The following is a 17,482-nucleotide window of genomic DNA, read 5'->3' on the forward strand; positions in this document are numbered from 1 at the left end:
TCTTCGATAGTATGCCTACAGTCTTGGAAATTTTCTTAGAAATTTGTTGTATATGTGTATTAAATTTGAGTCTATTATCAAGGTGGATTCCTAAGAATTTTCCCTGTTAGCTTTGTGATAGGTGATCCGTTTATCATTATGTTAAGAGGGACATCTGTAGCTCTGTTACCAAACTGAATGAAGTAGGTTTAGTCAATGTTTAGTGTAAGTTTGTTAGTCCTCATCCAGGTAGATATTTTCTGTAATTCGGTATTTACAGTATTGGCTAGCGTGACTGGGCTCGGGTGAGAGAAGACGTATGTAGTGTCATCTGCAAATAGTGTGGGTTTGAGTAATTGCGAAGCATTTGGAAGGTCATTTATGTATAGGAGAAAGAGAAGAGGGCCAAGGACACTTCCCTGTGGGACACCAACTGTAATTGGTTGTGCAGAAGAGTTTGCCCCATTTGCATACACATATTGGCTTCTGTTGCTGAGGTATGACTTGAGGTAGTTGAGGGAGTGCCCTCTTATACCATAGTGTGACAATTTTACATGGAGTAAGTCATGGTCAACTGTATCAAAAGCATTACGTAAGTCAATGAAGATCCCCAGTGGGACTTCTTTTTTCTCTATTGCAGTGTATATATGTTCTAGCATGTGTATAATGGCATCATTAGTATTTTTATTAGGCCTGAATCCAAATTGGCAGGGGTTGAGTATGTTTTGGGAGATAAGGTAGGAGTAGATTCGTTTATGAATTAATTTTTCGAAGATTTTTGAGAGAGGGTGTAAGTTGGTTATTGGCCTATAGTTATTCAACTCTGTTTGGTCTCCTCCTTTGTGGATCGGGGTGACCCTTGCTATTTTGAGTACTGTAGGGAAGGTGGAGGATTCTATGGATTTGTTAAAGAGTGTTGCAATGATTGGTGATAGCACTTGTGACAGTTTTTTGTATATAAAGGGTGGTAAGGTATTTAAATCTCCTGCCTTGCTTTTTAGTGCGTTGATAATAAGGGAGACTTCGTAAGGGTTAGTCGGAGCTAGGAACAGTGTGTTCGGGTAGTTGCCGGTGAGGTAGTCATTTGGTGGGGTATCTGAGCTTGGGATTTTATTGGCAAGGTTTAGTCCTATAGTGGAGAAGAAATCATTGAGTCTGTATCCCATCAATCCCGGCTGCCTTACCCCCTTTCATTTTACCTACTGCCTCACGAACTTCCCCCACACTCACAACTGGCTCTTCCTCACTCCTACAAGATGTTATTCCTCCTTGCCCTATACACGAAATCACAGCTTCCCTATCTTCATCAACATATAACAATTCCTCAAAATATTCCCTCCATCTTCCCAATACCTCTAACTCTCCATTTAATAACTCTCCTCTCCTATTTTTAACCGACAAATCCATTTGTTCTCTAGGCTTCCTTAACTTGTTAATCTCACTCCAAAACTTTTTCTTATTTTCAACAAAATTTGTTGATAACATCTCACCCACTCTCTCATTTGCTCTCTTTTTACATTGCTTCACCACTCTCTTAACCTCTCTCTTTTTCTCCATATACTCTTCCCCCCTTGCATCACTTCTACTTTGTAAAAACTTCTCATATGCTAACTTTTTCTCCCTTACTACTCTCTTTACATCATCATTCCACCAATCGCTCCTCTTCCCTCCCGCACCCACTTTCCTGTAACCACAAACTTCTGCTGAACACTCTAACACTACATTTTTAAACCTACCCCATACCTCTTCGACCCCATTGCCTATGCTCTCATTAGCCCATCTATCCTCCAATAGCTGTTTATATCTTACCCTAACTGCCTCCTCTTTTAGTTTATAAACCTTTACCTCTCTCTTCCCTGATGCTTCTATTCTCCTTGTATCCCATCTACCTTTTACTCTCAGTGTAGCTACAACTAGAAAGTGATCTGATATATCTGTGGCCCCTCTATAAACATGTACATCCTGAAGTCTACTCAACAGTCTTTTATCTACCAATACATAATCCAACAAACTACTGTCATTTCGCCCTACATCATATCTTGTATACTTATTTATCCTCTTTTTCTTAAAATATGTATTACCTATAACTAAACCCCTTTCTATACAAAGTTCAATCAAAGGACTCCCATTATCATTTACACCTGGCACCCCAAAATTACCTACCACACCCTCTCTAAAAGTTTCTCCTACTTTAGCATTCAGGTCCCCTACCACAATTACTCTCTCACTTGGTTCAAAGGCTCCTATACATTCACTTAACATCTCCCAAAATCTCTCTCTCTCCTCTGCATTCCTCTCTTCTCCAGGTGCATACACGCTTATTATGACCCACTTCTCGTATCCAACCTTTACTTTAATCCACATAATTCTTGCATTTACACATTCATATTCTCTTTTCTCCTTCCATAACTGATCATTCAACACTACTGCTACCCCTTCCTTTGCTCTAACTCTCTCAGATACTCCAGATTTAATCCCATTTATTTCCCCCCACCGAAACTCCCCTACCCCCTTCAGCTTTGTTTCGCTTAGGGCTAGGACATCCAACTTCTTTTCATTCATAACATCAGCAATCATCTGTTTCTTGTCATCTGCACTACATCCACGCACATTCAAGCATCCCAGTTTTATAAAGTTTTTCTTCTTCTCTTTTTTTAGTAAATGTCTACAGGAGAAGGGGTTACTAGCCCATTGCTCCCGGCATTTTAGTCGCCTCATACGACACGCATGGCTTACGGAGGAAAGATTCTTTTCCACTTCCCCATGGACAATAGAAGAAATAAAGAAGAACAAGAGCTATGTAGAAAAAGGAGAAAAACCTAGATGTATGTATATATATATATATATATGCATGTGCATGTCTGTGAAGTGTGACCAAAGTGTAAGTTGGAGTAGCAAGATATCCCTGTTATCTAGCGTGTTTATGAGACAGAAAAAGACACCAGCAATCCTACCATCATGCAAAACAGTTACAGGCTTCTGTTTCACAGTCATCTGGCAGGACGGTAGTACTTCCCTGGGTGGTTGCTGTCTACCAACCTACGTTGTGTAGTTTCAAAAATAGGTTGGATAAATACATGAGTGGGTGTGGGTGGGTGTGAGTTGGACCTGACTAGCTTGGGCTACCAGGTCTGGTGCCATGCTCCTTCCTTACATGGAAGTGACCTGACTAGGTGGTCATTGTTCTAGGCCGGGAGGGTGGCATGGACCTGCTTTGCATGGGTCAGTAGGCCTGCTGCAGTGTTCCTCCTTTCTTATGTTCTTATTTATCACACTGTTTCCCTATCCACCTTATCATATGGCATTCTTAAATCATACAAGAAACAATTTCCTTACCCTTATCTAAATATTGTTTATCTATACGCTTCATTGTAAGCACTTAGCCAACACATTTGTTAACACCCCTAGCAGTCTCCCACCAAGGTAGGGTAACCCGATAAAGACAAAATTTTATTGTCACTCATTCAATCACAGTCTTGCCAGAAGTGTGCTATTGTTACAGCTCAGATGATCCTCCAAACTGCAATATCACCACTACTCCTTCAAAAAGCAAGCACTGTAATTCCTACCTCCAGAACTCAAGTCCAGCTAACCAGTTTTCCCTGAATAACTTCATAAATGTAACCTTTTTCATACTCCAACATCATGTTAACCCTTTCAGGGTCTAAGGCCAAAATCTGAAGTGGTGCCCCAGTGTCCAAGAATTTTCAAAAAAAAAAAAATTATTTTTCTTATGAAATGGTAGAGAATCTTTTTGTGAAGGTAATAAAACCAAAAGTATGAAATTTGATGGAAAATTGACAAAATTATGCTCTAGCGAATTTTGATGTGTCGGTGATATTTACGAAGCAGCGATTTTGCCGACTTTGACTCCCATTTTAGGCCAATTACGTTATTCCAGTCAACCAAATTCTTAGCTATTTCACTAGTATTACTTCTATTCTATCGATTGAGCACAAGAAATTGCCAAGTCAACTGTTTCAACTACAAAATAAAGTGATCGGAAATTGGTAATTTGGCCAATTTAACACAAAGTTCAAAACATTCCAATTTCAAAATAGGGTCCAGAATAAACAATGTAGGTATTCCTGGCACTAAACTAACATTTCCTCTGTTCATTAGTTACGTTTTGAGGCTTTACAAATAAATTCCATTTTGATTTTTTATTCACATAATGAATTTTTATTCACACCAAAAAATAGAAGATTTACTGTTTTGCAATATTGTAATAATTGTATAAATATCATCACCATATTTGTGAATGTATATTAGACCCACCAGCTGACGTGTATTAGACGTGTGAGGTCGTTTGTTTACTCTTGAACATTGGCAAAAATTTAACATTTCTGCTACTTTGAGCTCAGTTTCAAGCCATTTTCAGTGCTAAAACCAATCAAAATAATCTCTATTTCTGTAATATGTCTTCCACTCTATCAAATGAGACCAAGAAATCGCAAATACAACTATAAAAAACATATGAAAAAACACTGCAAAGTCGCTGTTTTAATCGAAAAATCACGGTCTCAGTTTTTTTTCTCTATTATACGAAGTGTGCTGCAGGATTTGTTTTATGTGATGCACACATACCACATAGATGTATTCTCTCATATCTAGGCCCAAATTTACCACTCACAGGTTATCAGAGTGAGCTGAGCTCATGGCGTAGATCTACGGTTTGGACCCTGAACGTAAAGCTGTAGATCTACGGGACGGACCCTGAAAGGGTTAAATAAAAAAAAAAAACTTGCAGCCACTCACTTCTATGTAACAAGCTCACACAAGGTAGTTGGATGTCCATGCTCCTAGCACTTAAAATCTCTCTATCCCCCTTCCAACCTTTCCAAGGATGACCCCTACCCCTTCTTCTCTCTACCTAAGATTTAAACATCCTCCTAGTGAATCAATTTTTCTCCATCCTCTCTAAATGTCCAAACCACCTCAATGACCCCTCCTTAGCCCTTTTAATAATACCTTTGGTAACTTTACTTTCTAATTTCCAAACTATATTTTTTTTTCATAATATTCACATCACACACTGCTTTGAGAGGCAACTTCTCTACTGCCTCCAGCCTACTCCTTGCTGCAACATCCAAAACCCATGCCTCACACCCATACAACAATTTTGGCATAACAATATTCTGATACATTACCCCTTTTGCCTTATCTCACATAGAACCATCTGCCAACAAGTCCACTTCGAAATATATGAACACATTTACTTCCTCCATTCTCCCTCCCACCAATCTGATATCCAATTTCTCATTGCCTATATTTTTTCATATTCTCATCACCTTGCTCTTTCCTATGTTTACTTTAATTGGCTTTTACAAACCCTCCCAACTTTGTAAAACAACTTTTACAACTTCTCTTCAGTATCTTGCAAAAGAACCATGTCCTTGGGATAAAAACACATCGGTGACAGCTCCCACTCCATACCAGCTTCACTATCTTTCCATCTCACACCTCTTCTTAACACCCTTGCACTCACTTCTTGTACAGCTCCATCTATAAATATGTTAAGCAACCATTGTGACATGCATCCCTGTCTAAGGCCTACTTTTACTGGAAAATAATCTCCCCCTCTCCTACATACCCTAACCAAAGCCTATCCTCATAAAAACTCTTAACTGCTTTCAGTAATTTATCACCCATTCCATACACTTGCAACATCTGCCACATTGCTCTGCTATCCACCCTATGATATGCCTTCTCTAAATTCATGAATGTATCAAAGACTTCCTTATCGTTATTTAGCCCTTTCAGGGTCGAGAGGCCCTCTCCTAAACTTTTTCTCAGGGTCGAAAATTTTTCGGAAAAAAAAATTATTTTTTCTTATTAAATGATAGAGAATCTTTTCCCAATCATATTGACACCAAAAGCATGAAATTTGATGGAAAACTTACAGAATTATGCTCTCGCGAAGTTAGTGGTCTCATTGATGTTTACGCATCGGCGATTCCACCCAATTTGAGCCCTATTTTTGGCCAACTCCTGTGTACTAGTCGACAAAAATCATATTTATTTCGCTAGAACTCCATTTTCTCTATTGAATGAGTACAAGAAACCACCCATTTACTAATTTCAGCTATCCAATAAAGTGGTTAGATTTCAGAAGATGCCAATTTCCAAAGAAGGTTCAGAATAAACAAGAAAGACATTCCTGGCACTAAAATAACAAGTTCTCTGTTCATTAGTCACATCCCCAGGCCCCTCATATATTTCTTTTGCTTTCCACTTTGAATTGTTATTTTTACAAAAAATAGAAGATTTACTGTTATGCAGATTACTGCATTAGTGTAGAAATGGTGTAAGTAATATCAGCGCACTTGTGAAAAAATATTAGACTCACCAGCTGATGTGTATTGGACGCTTGGCATGATTTGTATACTTTTGAACTTTGGTAAAAATCGAACATTTCTGCTACTTTGAGCTCAATTTCAAGGTACTTTTCATTGTGAAACCAGTCAAAATCATCTCAATTTCTGTAATATGTCTTCCATTCTATAAAATGAGACCAGGAAAACTAGAATACAACAATAAATACCATACGAAAACACAGTGCAAAGTCGCTGTTTTACCTGGAGTTTACCTGGAGAGAGTTCCGGGGGTCAACGCCCCCGCGGCCCGGTCTGTGACCAGGCCTCCTTAGGTCAGTGTCCCAGGATGCGACCCACACCAGTCGACTAACACCCAAGTACCCATTTTACTGATGGGGAACATAGACAACAGGTGGAAAGAAACACGTCCAATGTTTCTACTCTGGCTGGGAATCGAACCCAGGCCCTCACCGTGTGAAGCGAGAGCGTTAACCACCAGGCCACCAGAGCCTTTTAATCCAAAAACACGGTCAAAGTTTTTTTTTTTCTCATTACGCATTGTGTGCTGCAGGATTTTTTTATACTGCTCACACTGACCACATAGACCCATTCTTTCATATGTAGGCCTATCAGCTTTCTCTCACTAGATTTGAAGGCGCTAGAATTTAGGCGTACTAGTACGTCAATAACCCTGGTGCATAAGCCATACTAGTACGTTGAAAACCCTGAAAGGGTTAGATATTGTTCTCTTACATGCTTCAATGTAAACACTTGGTCAATACATCCCCTACCCTTCCTAAAGCCTCCTTGTTTATCTGCAATCCTGCTCTCCATTGTACCCTTAATTCTTTCAATAATAACTCTACCATACACTTTACCTAGTATACTCATATACTGTATACTAGTATACAGGATTATTACCTATAATTTTTATTCCTTTGTCCCCCTTTCCTTTACACAAAGGAATTATGCATGCTCTCTATCAATTCCTAGGTACCTTTTCTTTTGTAAAAAAGTACCAGCCTCTTCAAAATTATGTCCCCCACCTATTGTGAACATTTTTTTCTTTTGATCCCCTCAATTCCAATTGCTTTAACCCTTTGAGGGTTTCCGCCGTACTAGTACGTCTTACGCGTAGGGGTTTTTGACGTACTAGTACGCATAAATTCTAGAACTGTCAAATCTCGCAGGAAAAGGCTGATAGGCCTAGATGTGAGAGAATGGGTCTGTGTGGTGGGTTTGCGCAGTAGGAAAAAAATCTGGGACCCAGTGGTGCATTGTGGGAATGCCATCATAGTACATAATGTCCACCATGCCTGGCGGTAAGAAGTTCCTCACTCCTCGGCGAATTGGGACACTTTTGTTCCCCAGTGACAGTTCTAATACAGATCGGAAGTGGCAGTGAAGATGAGTTTCAAAGTTCTGGTGAGGTTTTGACTGAAACTAATGGACCATAATATGGGTAATAGTGAGGAAAACCCAGACAACCCACAGCCTTCCACCTCTGGTGCTGGGCCGTCTTGTTCACGTTCAGTTGTACCAGAATCAAAGAGGAAACTCCTATTTTCCCAAATCCCAGACTCAGATGTGAGCATTGGTGATGATAGTGATAGTGATTATGAACTACAAGCTCTTCAAACTTGTTCCAAGAATGGAGGAGGAAGAGGAAGAGGAGGAGGAAGAGGAAGAGGAAGAGGAAGAGGAAGAGGAAGAGGAAGAGGAGGAGGAGGAGGAAGAGGAGGAAGAGGAGGAGGAAGAGGAGGAAGAGGAGGAGGAGGAGGAGGAGGAGGAGGAGGAGGAAGAAGAGGAGGAGGAGGAGGAGGAAGAAGAGGAGGAGGAGGAGGAAGAAGAGGAGGAGGAGGAGGAAGAAGAGGAGGAGGAGGAAGAGGAGGAGGAGGAGGAAGAAGAGGAGGAGGAGGAAGAAGAGGAGGAGGAGGAAGAAGAGGAGGAGGAAGAAGAAGAAGAAGATGTAATAATAACAATAATACATAATAATAATAATACATAATAATAATAATAATAATACGTAATAATAATAATAATATGTAATAATAAATGTTCACCCATGACAGTAACAAGGGGAGATAACATCTGATAAGAGCTGACGTTTGACGAGGGTAAATGAGGGTGAAGCTGATACAAAAAAATTAGATGAATATCGCCCTCCCTTTGTTTTTGCTGGTACACTAACATTTCTGTCTATTTGTCTGTCTGTCAAGCTCCCTGTCTATCTGTCTATCCATCTAGCTCTCTGTCTCAGAGAGCCACAAGGCTGCATCATCACTTTTACTCACATCTTCAAGCGGAGTACAGCACTTTGTCTGGATTTCTTGGGTTATCCTAGGTAATTTATACTATGTATACTTGCATTTATGTGTACCTGTGAGACAGAGATAGACAGACAGATAGAAAAAGAGACAGATTAAAAGATATAGAATGAGGGAGAAAGATAATTAGATAGAATGGAGGGGAAGCAGCATCTGACCCCATTGTTTTGACAGGCGGGAGGGGGAGTGAGTAATGAGACAATATGTCACTTTGACAGCTGCCGACTCCTGGTAATTTACACTATGGAGGAGGAGGAGAAGGAGGAGGAGGAAGAGGAAGAGTAGGGGGAAGAGGAAGAAGAGGAGGAAGAGGAATAGTAGGAGGAAGATTAGGGGGAAAAGGAGGAAGAGGAAGAAGAGGAGGAGGAGGAGGAAGAGTAGGAGGAAGAGTAGGAGGAAGAGGAAGAAGAGGAGGAGGAGGAAGAGGAGGAGGAGGAAGAGTAGGAGGAAGAGGAAGAAGAGGAAGAGGAGGAGGAGGAGGAAGAGGAATAGTAGGAGGAAGATTAGGGGGAAGAGGAGGAAGAGGAAGAGTAGGGGGAAGAGGAGGAAGAGGAAGAAGAGGAGGAGGAGCAAGAGGAGGAGGAGGAAGAGGAGGAGGAGGAGCAAGAGGAGGAGGAGGAGCAAGAGGAGGAGGAGGAGGAAGAGGAGGAGTAAGAAGAGGAAGAGGAGGAGTAAGAAGAGGAAGAGGAAGAGTAGGAGGAAGAGGAAGAGGAGGAGGAGGAGGAAGAGGAATAGTTGGAGGAAGATTAGGGGGAAAAGGAGGAAGAGGAAGAAGAGGAGGAGGAGGAGGAAGAGTAGGAGGAAGAGTAGGAGGAAGAGGAAGAAGAGGAGGAGGAGGAAGAGGAGGAGGAGGAAGAGTAGGAGGAAGAGGAAGAAGAGGAAGAGGAGGAAGAGGAATAGTAGGAGGAAGATTAGGGGGAAGAGGAGGAAGAGGAAGAAGAGGAGGAGGAGCAAGAGGAGGAGGAGGAAGAGGAGGAGGAGGAGCAAGAGGAGGAGGAGGAGGAAGAGGAGGAGTAAGAAGAGGAAGAGGAGGAGTAAGAAGAGGAAGAGGAAGAGTAGGAGGAAGAGGAAGAGGAGGAGGAGGAGGAAGAGTAGGGGGAAGAGGAAGAAGAGGAGAAGGATGAGGAAGAGGAGGAAGAGGAAGAGGAGGAAGAAGAGGAAGAAGATGATGTAATAATATTTTTCCCTTGAAGCAAGAAAAAAAAAAATCCACCCCATGACAGTGACAAGATAAGGGGAGATAACATCTGATAAGACATGACTTTTGATGAGCATAAACGAGGGTGGAACTGATAATAAAAGATTAGATGAACATCGCCCTCCCTTTGTTTCTGCTGGTACACTAACATTTCTGTCTGTCTATTTGTCTGTCTGTCAAGCTCCCTGTCTATCTGTCTATTCGTCTAGCTCTCTGTCTCAGAGAGCCACAAGACTGGTCATCACTTTTACTCACATCTTCAAGCGGAGTACAGCACTTTGTCTGGATTTCTTGGGTTGTCCTAGGTAATTTATACTATGTATACTTGTATTTATGTGTACCTGTGAGACAGAGATAGACAGACAGAAAGAGAGAGACAGATTGAAAGAGATAGAATGAGGGAGAAAGATAAAACACCATTGTGTATGACACCATGTTTCAAAGAGTTCCACAAGCTGCAGAACTAATAGGAATATGTTCAGTGAATGTATATTGGTATATATATTATAGAACAATAGTAATAAACAATGTTTTGTATTGTTTGTTTTTGTAAACAAGTTTTGTAAACAATATATTGATAATTATGTTTGTGTGCTTATTGTGTTGTATACGAGTGTACATATGTACATTGCACCTTACTTTGGTCTCATAGGCCACATAAGTTATGTGAAAAAATAAAATAGTGAAAAAAACAACAAACCTTCAAATACAAGTAAACCAAAGTTTACCGGTGAGCGGCAGTCGCCGCTGTTGCCATACGGGGTTCATTTTCTGCAAACTTTACGCCTCCATATCTCCGTAAGTATTGATGGTAAAATTTTTTTGTTTATCCTATAATGTTTAGAAAAAAAAAACTATTTTTTCATAAGAAAAAATAATTTTTTTTTTTTTGAAATTTGGCCGACCCTGAGAACAAGTTTCTGAGAGGGCCTGTCGACCCTCAAAGGGTTAATCCACTGCCTCATGCACCTTCCCCACTGTCACAACTGGCTCTTCCTCACTCCTAAAAGATGTCACACCTCCTTGGATACTGCATGAAATCACTGCCTCCCTTTCTTTATCAATCTTTAACAGCTCCTCAAAATATTCCCACCATCTTCCTAATACCTCCACTTCCCATCTAGTAATTCCCTTCTTCTGTCTTTAACTGTCAAATCCATTCATTCCCTAGGTTTTCTCAACCTATTAGTCTACTACTACTATATTTTTATTTGAACTTGTGACAGCTTGTAAAATAGTAAAGAAATGAAATTTAAAACACACTATGAGAATCCATACCTTGTATATTGTGAAGAGCTCTCCACAGAATGGTACAACATTAGATTCCTCAGCATCTATGTGTTCAAACTTATAGATTTTCATGTCATTAGCAAATTTTTCAATTTGATCATTCAGGCGTCTGTCAAGAGATTGAAAACTTTAGTTGACAATAAATTAACATAAATAAGAACACTGCATATTGTGAACAGCTGTTCTGCCAACTCTGATGCTCATTTTCTCCAGCACTCCCCATTTTTGATAGAGTGGCCACAGGAAGAGTCCTACCTAGAAATTATTTCAAATTTCATTAAGTTCGATTTTTATTTTGTATCTAGCCATGATTTCTAAAATATACACTATGTATGCAAAAAAAAAGAAACTAATTTATGTTTCCTATACATAACAAATTAATAATTAACCAATGATTTATAAGAAACAATTTTGACAAGACCCTTTACTCATACATAAACATTAAACATTAAAATGGGAATTGACACAGTTACTTTTTGCTGATGATACTGTGTTTATGGGAGATTCTAAAGAAAAATTGCAAAGGTTAGTGGACGAGTTTGGGAGTGTGTGTAAAAGTAGAAAGTTGAAAGTGAACATAGAAAAGAATAAGGTGATGAGGGTATCAAATGATTTAAAGAAAAATTGGATATCAAACTGGAGAGAAGGAGTATGGAAGAGGTGAATGTTTTCAGATATCTAGGAGCTGACGTGTCAGCGGATGGATATATGAAGGATGAGGTTAACCACCCAGGAGCAAGGGGCTGGTAACTCCTTCTCCTGTATGCATTACTATGGTTAAAAAGAGAAACTTTTGTTTTTCTTTTTTGGGCCACCCTGTTTCAGTGGGATACGGCTGGCTTGTTGAAAGAAGAAGAAAGAGGTTAACCATAGAATTGATGAAGGAAAAAAGGTGAATGGTGCGTTGAGGTATATGTTGAGACAAAAAAACATTATCTATGGAGGTAAAGAAGGGAATGTATGAAAGTATAGTAGTACCAACACTCTTATATGGGTGTGAAGCTTGGGTTGTGAATGCAGCATATACCTCAATGCATCACTCACCTTTTTCCCTCATCAATTCTACGATTAACCTCATCCTTCATAAATCCATCCGCCGACGTGTCAACTCCCAAGTATCTGAAAACATTCACTTCTTCCATACTACTCCTCCCCAATTTGATATCCAATTTTTCTTTATCTAAATCATTTGATACCCTCATCACCTTACTCTTTTCTATGTTCATTTTCAACTTTCTACCTTTACATACACTCCCAAATTCATCCACTATTCACTATTTCCCCCAATCATTTGTGGCCACACCCATCTAAAATCCATTGAACTCAGGTTCTATACCACTTTCCACAAATAAGAATATGTTGATACAATGGGTCATGAGTGAAACCTGAGGGTTTGCTATCATGTTGACCCAAGCTGATGTTGAAACAAACTGCTGCCCCCATGTGATACTGAAGTGTCACCAGTTTTTTTTTAATACTGCACACACTGAGTGAGAAGACCCATTCTCTCATGTCTAGGCCTCTCAGGTCTATTGTGGCAAATTTGAAGGCAGGAAAAATAGTGCACTGATTGACATCATGAATGCTAGCAGTAAAATGCAGATCAACTGTTTGACAGTTAAAGGGTTAAAACTAAACCAAAAAAAAAAATGTGTCTTAAACATGACTCCTCTCAGTTTTTAAGTGTCACTGTAACAGTACAAGAGAGCTGGGTTTCACAGTTACATCTGAGCACATCTGGAGTCTTTTTACCAAGGAACTCTTCAGACACTGTGCAATATCATCTGACTCTTCTGCCTTGAAACATAAACTCTTAGAATATTCAATGAGAAGTTTCCCTGTTTTTGTAATCATTATTTGAAACCCAAAGGCATGGGTGTTAACCTATGTCACCCTGAACTGACCCACACTAAGTGTAAGGGATAGGGTAGGCCAATATAGTAGTGCCCCACTTTATGGCACTTCACTTTACAGCAATTCACTAATATGGACATTTCAAATTAAGACCAAAAATTCATTTATTTGGCTCCCTGATTCGCTATTACATTGTCAGCGCATGACTGTTTGCATCTCCATGAGCATCGCATCTCTCAATTATGCCAGTAAGCATCAGGTGGTGCTTATTCATCTCTGAGTCAGTTATCATGTTTTTTTTAGGCTATCACTAAATGTATAAGTATTTGTGTGAGGTAATCTTTAGACTGCTCCATCTGTTAAAGTTTTTCTTCAGTTTTTGGATGAGAATTTTGCAAATTTTTATCCACCATATTCATCCTTGGTGCAAGTAGATTTAATACATTCTAGTTCATCACAGTAGCAGACAACAGTGCCACCTACTGTGTTAACTATCTACTCAGGAAATGGTGAAGATATTACAAAGCAAAGGCTTCAAACCTAAAAACATGAAAAATAGGAAATATTTTTTGTGGATAACAGTTTCAGAAATCAATTGTTTGGTGGTATGAATGAGATGCAGTAACCTAGAATTCCAAATAACATTGTAATGGATGTACTCTACAATGAAATAAATAATTAATTACTTACTTGTCTACATTCTCTATGTACACTCTGAGGTATGGCTGGAAACAACGGCACACTGCACCACTGAATGGAGAGTTAGGACACTCTCCTTGTGTTTCACACTCCATGAATGGGTTGGTATTGATAGTTTTATTTGGTAGTCCATCCTATAAATAATAAATAGTTATCACAAATCTAACAAACCCACTTGTTTAGTGTAATCATGATCTATAGGAGGTAATGTTGTATAGAAAGGCAATGATCCCATGTATCAGAAATCTTCCTTAATGAAGATAGACTGAGGGCCCTGAATCTGAACTCTCTAGAAAGACATAGAATTAGGGGGGAGATGACTGAGGTGTATAAATGAAAAACAGGAATTAATAAAAGGGATGTAAATAGTGTGTTAAAAATATCTAGCCTAGAGAGGACTCACAGCAATGGCTTTAAACTGGAAAAATTCAGATTTAGGAAGGATATAGGAAAGCACTGGTTTGGTAATAGCTGTGAATGAGTGGAACAAACTTCTGAGTACCATCATAGAAGCTAAGATGTGTAATTTTAAAAATAGGTTAGTTAAATACATGAGTGGGTGTGGGTGGGTGAGAGTTTGACCTGACTAGCTTGTGCTACTAGGTCAGATGTCGTGCTCCTTCCTTAAGTGTACGTGACCTGACCTGACTAGGTTGAGGCATTGGCTTAAGCCGGTGGGAGAATTGGACATACCTCGTATGGGGCAGTAGGCCTGCTGCAGTGTTCCTTCTTTCTTATGTTCTTAACCCTTTGACTGTTTCGGTCATATATATATGTCTTACGAGCCACCATGTTTGACGTATGTATACTCATAAATTCTAGCGGCTTCAAATCAAGCAGGAGAAAGCTGCTAGGCCCACATGTATGAGAATGGGTCTGTGTGGTCAGTGTGCACCATATAAAAAAATCCTGCAGCACGCAGTGCATAATGAGAAAAAAAAAACTGACCATTTTTTAATTAAAATGCCGAATTTGTGGTCTATTTTCATATAGTATTTATGGTTGTATTCTCATTTTCTTGGTCTCATTTGATAGAATAGAAAACACATTATAGAAATAGAGGTGATTTTGATTGGTTTTACTATAAAAAGAACCTGGAAATGGAGCTCAAAGTAGGGGAAATGTTTGATTTTTGCCAATGTTCAAAAGTAAACAAATGATGTCATTTTCCAATAAATGTCCAAGTAGCCATTCTAATATGTAGTCATGAATGGGTTGACATTATTTATAAAATTACACATTACAATATTGCAGTAGTCTGCATAACAGTAAATCTTTTATTTTTTGTTTGAATAAAAATTCAAAATAGAAAGCAAGAGTAATATCAGAGGGGCCTGCAGACATGACTGATGAACAGAGAAAATGTTATTTTAGAGCCAGGAATGTCTGCATTGTTCATTCTGAACCTTATTTTGAAATTGTCATATTTTTTAATTTTCGTGAAATTGGCCAAATTGCAAATTTCTGACCACATTATTGGGTAGTTGAAATCGGTAAATAGGCAGTTTCTTGTACTCAATCGATAGAAAAAATGGAGTTCTAAAGAAATAGCTATGAGTTTGGTCGACTGGAACAATGGAATTAGCCGAAACTAGGGCTCAAAGTGGGTGAAATCACCAATTCATAAATATCGCTGAGGTCGCTAACTCGCGAGAGCACAATTCCGTCAGTTTTCCATCAAATTTCATTCTTTTGGTGTCATTACAATTGGGAAAAGATTCTCTATCATTTCATAAGAATTTTTTTTTTTTTTTGGGGGGGGGGGAGATCTTGCGGCACCAAGAGACACCTCAGGATTTGGGGTTGCGACAGTCAAGGGGTTAAGACAATATTTCAGAGAAATAAAATAGAATAAAATAATGTACAGCACATGTATTATACATGGAACAGATATTACTGCATTTTGAAGAATAAAAACTAGAGTATTTCTGTATAGAACAGTATATGGTTTGATGAACCTCTTCACCATCTTTAACTCTTTGACTGTTTCGGTCATATATATACGTCTTACGAGGTACCGTGTTTGACGTATATCTACTCATAAATTCTAGCGGCTTCAAATTAAGCAGGAGAAAGCTGGTAGGCCCACATGTGAGAGAATGGGTCTGTGTGGTCAGTGTGCACCATATAAAAAAATCCTGGAGCACGCAGTGCATAATGAGAAAAAAAAACTCCAACATTTTTTTAATTAAAATGCCTACTTTGTGGTCTATTTTCGAATAGTATTTATGGTTGTATTCTCGTTTTTTTTTTTTGTCTCATTTGAGAGAATGGATAACATATTATAGAAATAGAGGTGATTTTGATTGATTTTACTATAAAAAGGACCTGGAAATGGAGCTCAAAGTAGGGGAAATGTTTGATTTTTGCCAATGTTCAAAAGTAAACAAATGATGTCATTGTCCAATAAATGTCCAACTAGCCATTCTAATGTGCAGTCATGAATGGGTTGATGTTATTTATACAATTATTACAGTATTGCAGTAGTCTGCATAACAGTACATCTTCTATTTTTAGTTTGAATAAAAATTCAAAATAGAAAGCAAGAGTAATATCAGATGGGCCTGGAGACGTGACTGATGAACAAAGAAAATGTTATTTTAGAGCCAGGAATGTCTGCATTGTTCATTCTGGACCTTATTTTGAAATTGTCATATTTTTTAATTTTTGTGAAATTGGCCAAATTGCAAATTTCCGACCACATTATTGGGTAGTTGAAATCGGTAAATAGGCAGTTTCTTGTACTCAATCGATAGAAAAAACGGAGTTCTAAAGAAATAGCTATGAGTTTGGTCGACTGAAACAATGGAATTAGCCGAAAATAGGGCTCAAAGTGGGCGAAATCGCCGATTTGTAAATATCGCCGAGGTCGCTAACTTCGCGAGAGCGTAATTCCGTCAGTTTTTCATCAAATTTCTTTTTTTGGTGTCATTACAATCAGGAAAAGATTCTCTATCATTTCATAAGAAAAAAATAATTTTTTTTTTTTTAAATTTTGCGACACCAGGAGACACCTCAGGATTGGGGGTTGCGACAGTCAAGGGGTTAACTAAATGTGACCTCTTCCTGCCTTCTATCATCTAATAGATTCCATTTTTAATCTGATGCTCATTTTTAATGCCAGCCATAGCAGCTGTCATGATTCACTGAGTAACATGCACAAATATATATTTTTAATTCTTCTTATAGTGGTTTTGATGAACTATTCAAGAAACCTACTTGCAGAGCCTTGTATCTAAGGAGGCAGCTATAGCTGGAAGGCAAACATTTCATAGTACCAAAGATCCTGTACAGGAAAGCTCTGTTGTATTTGTGCAATTTGCATGAACCATTGATAATAATTTGAGCAGCTAGGATGTGAAAGAGAGAAATTTTGAGAATAGGGGTGCATATTTTTTCCCTGCTAAGCAGAAAAATCCAAACCATCATGAATTCTTTTAATACTAACCATTTCACTGTCCATAAAGTAGAATTTTGTCACTGAGGCTAGGGTCCCTCACATAGTTCTACTCCATGAACTCAGTTTACTCAGATAAGCTCTGAGCAGTAAATTCTGGCCCAGATATGAGAGAATGGGTCTGTGCAGTGAGTGGGTGTGGGTGGGTGTGAGCTGGACCTGACTAGCTTGTGCTGCTGGGTTTGGTTCCGTGCTCCATCCTTGAGTGGAGGTGACCAGACTGGGTGGGTCATTGGGCTAATCTGGGGAGGGTGGGTCATTGGGCTAATCCGGGAGGGGGACATGGACCTGCTCTGCATGGGTCAGTAGGCCTGTTGCAGTGTTCCTTCTTTCTTATGTTCTATACACAGTATAAAAAAAT

The 17,482-nt window shown here is 39.1% G+C and overlaps 1 protein-coding gene across 3 annotated transcripts in view; it reads right to left on the bottom strand.

The window, feature by feature from the left end:
- The window catches only part of Vps53 (vacuolar protein sorting 53), a 236,088-nt gene that overhangs the window by 100,489 nt on the left and 118,117 nt on the right, over positions 1-17,482 (bottom strand). For all 3 annotated transcript variants that reach the window (XM_070083203.1, XM_070083262.1, XM_070083315.1), the window contains 2 exons: positions 13,656-13,798; positions 11,100-11,220 (listed from right to left, as the gene is read on the bottom strand). In XM_070083203.1, the coding sequence (XP_069939304.1) occupies positions 11,100-11,220; positions 13,656-13,798 (264 nt within the window). The remainder of the gene's footprint in view (positions 1-11,099; positions 11,221-13,655; positions 13,799-17,482) is intronic.

Source organism: Cherax quadricarinatus, chromosome 1, assembly GCF_038502225.1.
Source record: "Cherax quadricarinatus isolate ZL_2023a chromosome 1, ASM3850222v1, whole genome shotgun sequence".
In the NCBI taxonomy this organism is placed as follows: Eukaryota; Metazoa; Arthropoda; class Malacostraca; order Decapoda; family Parastacidae; genus Cherax; species Cherax quadricarinatus.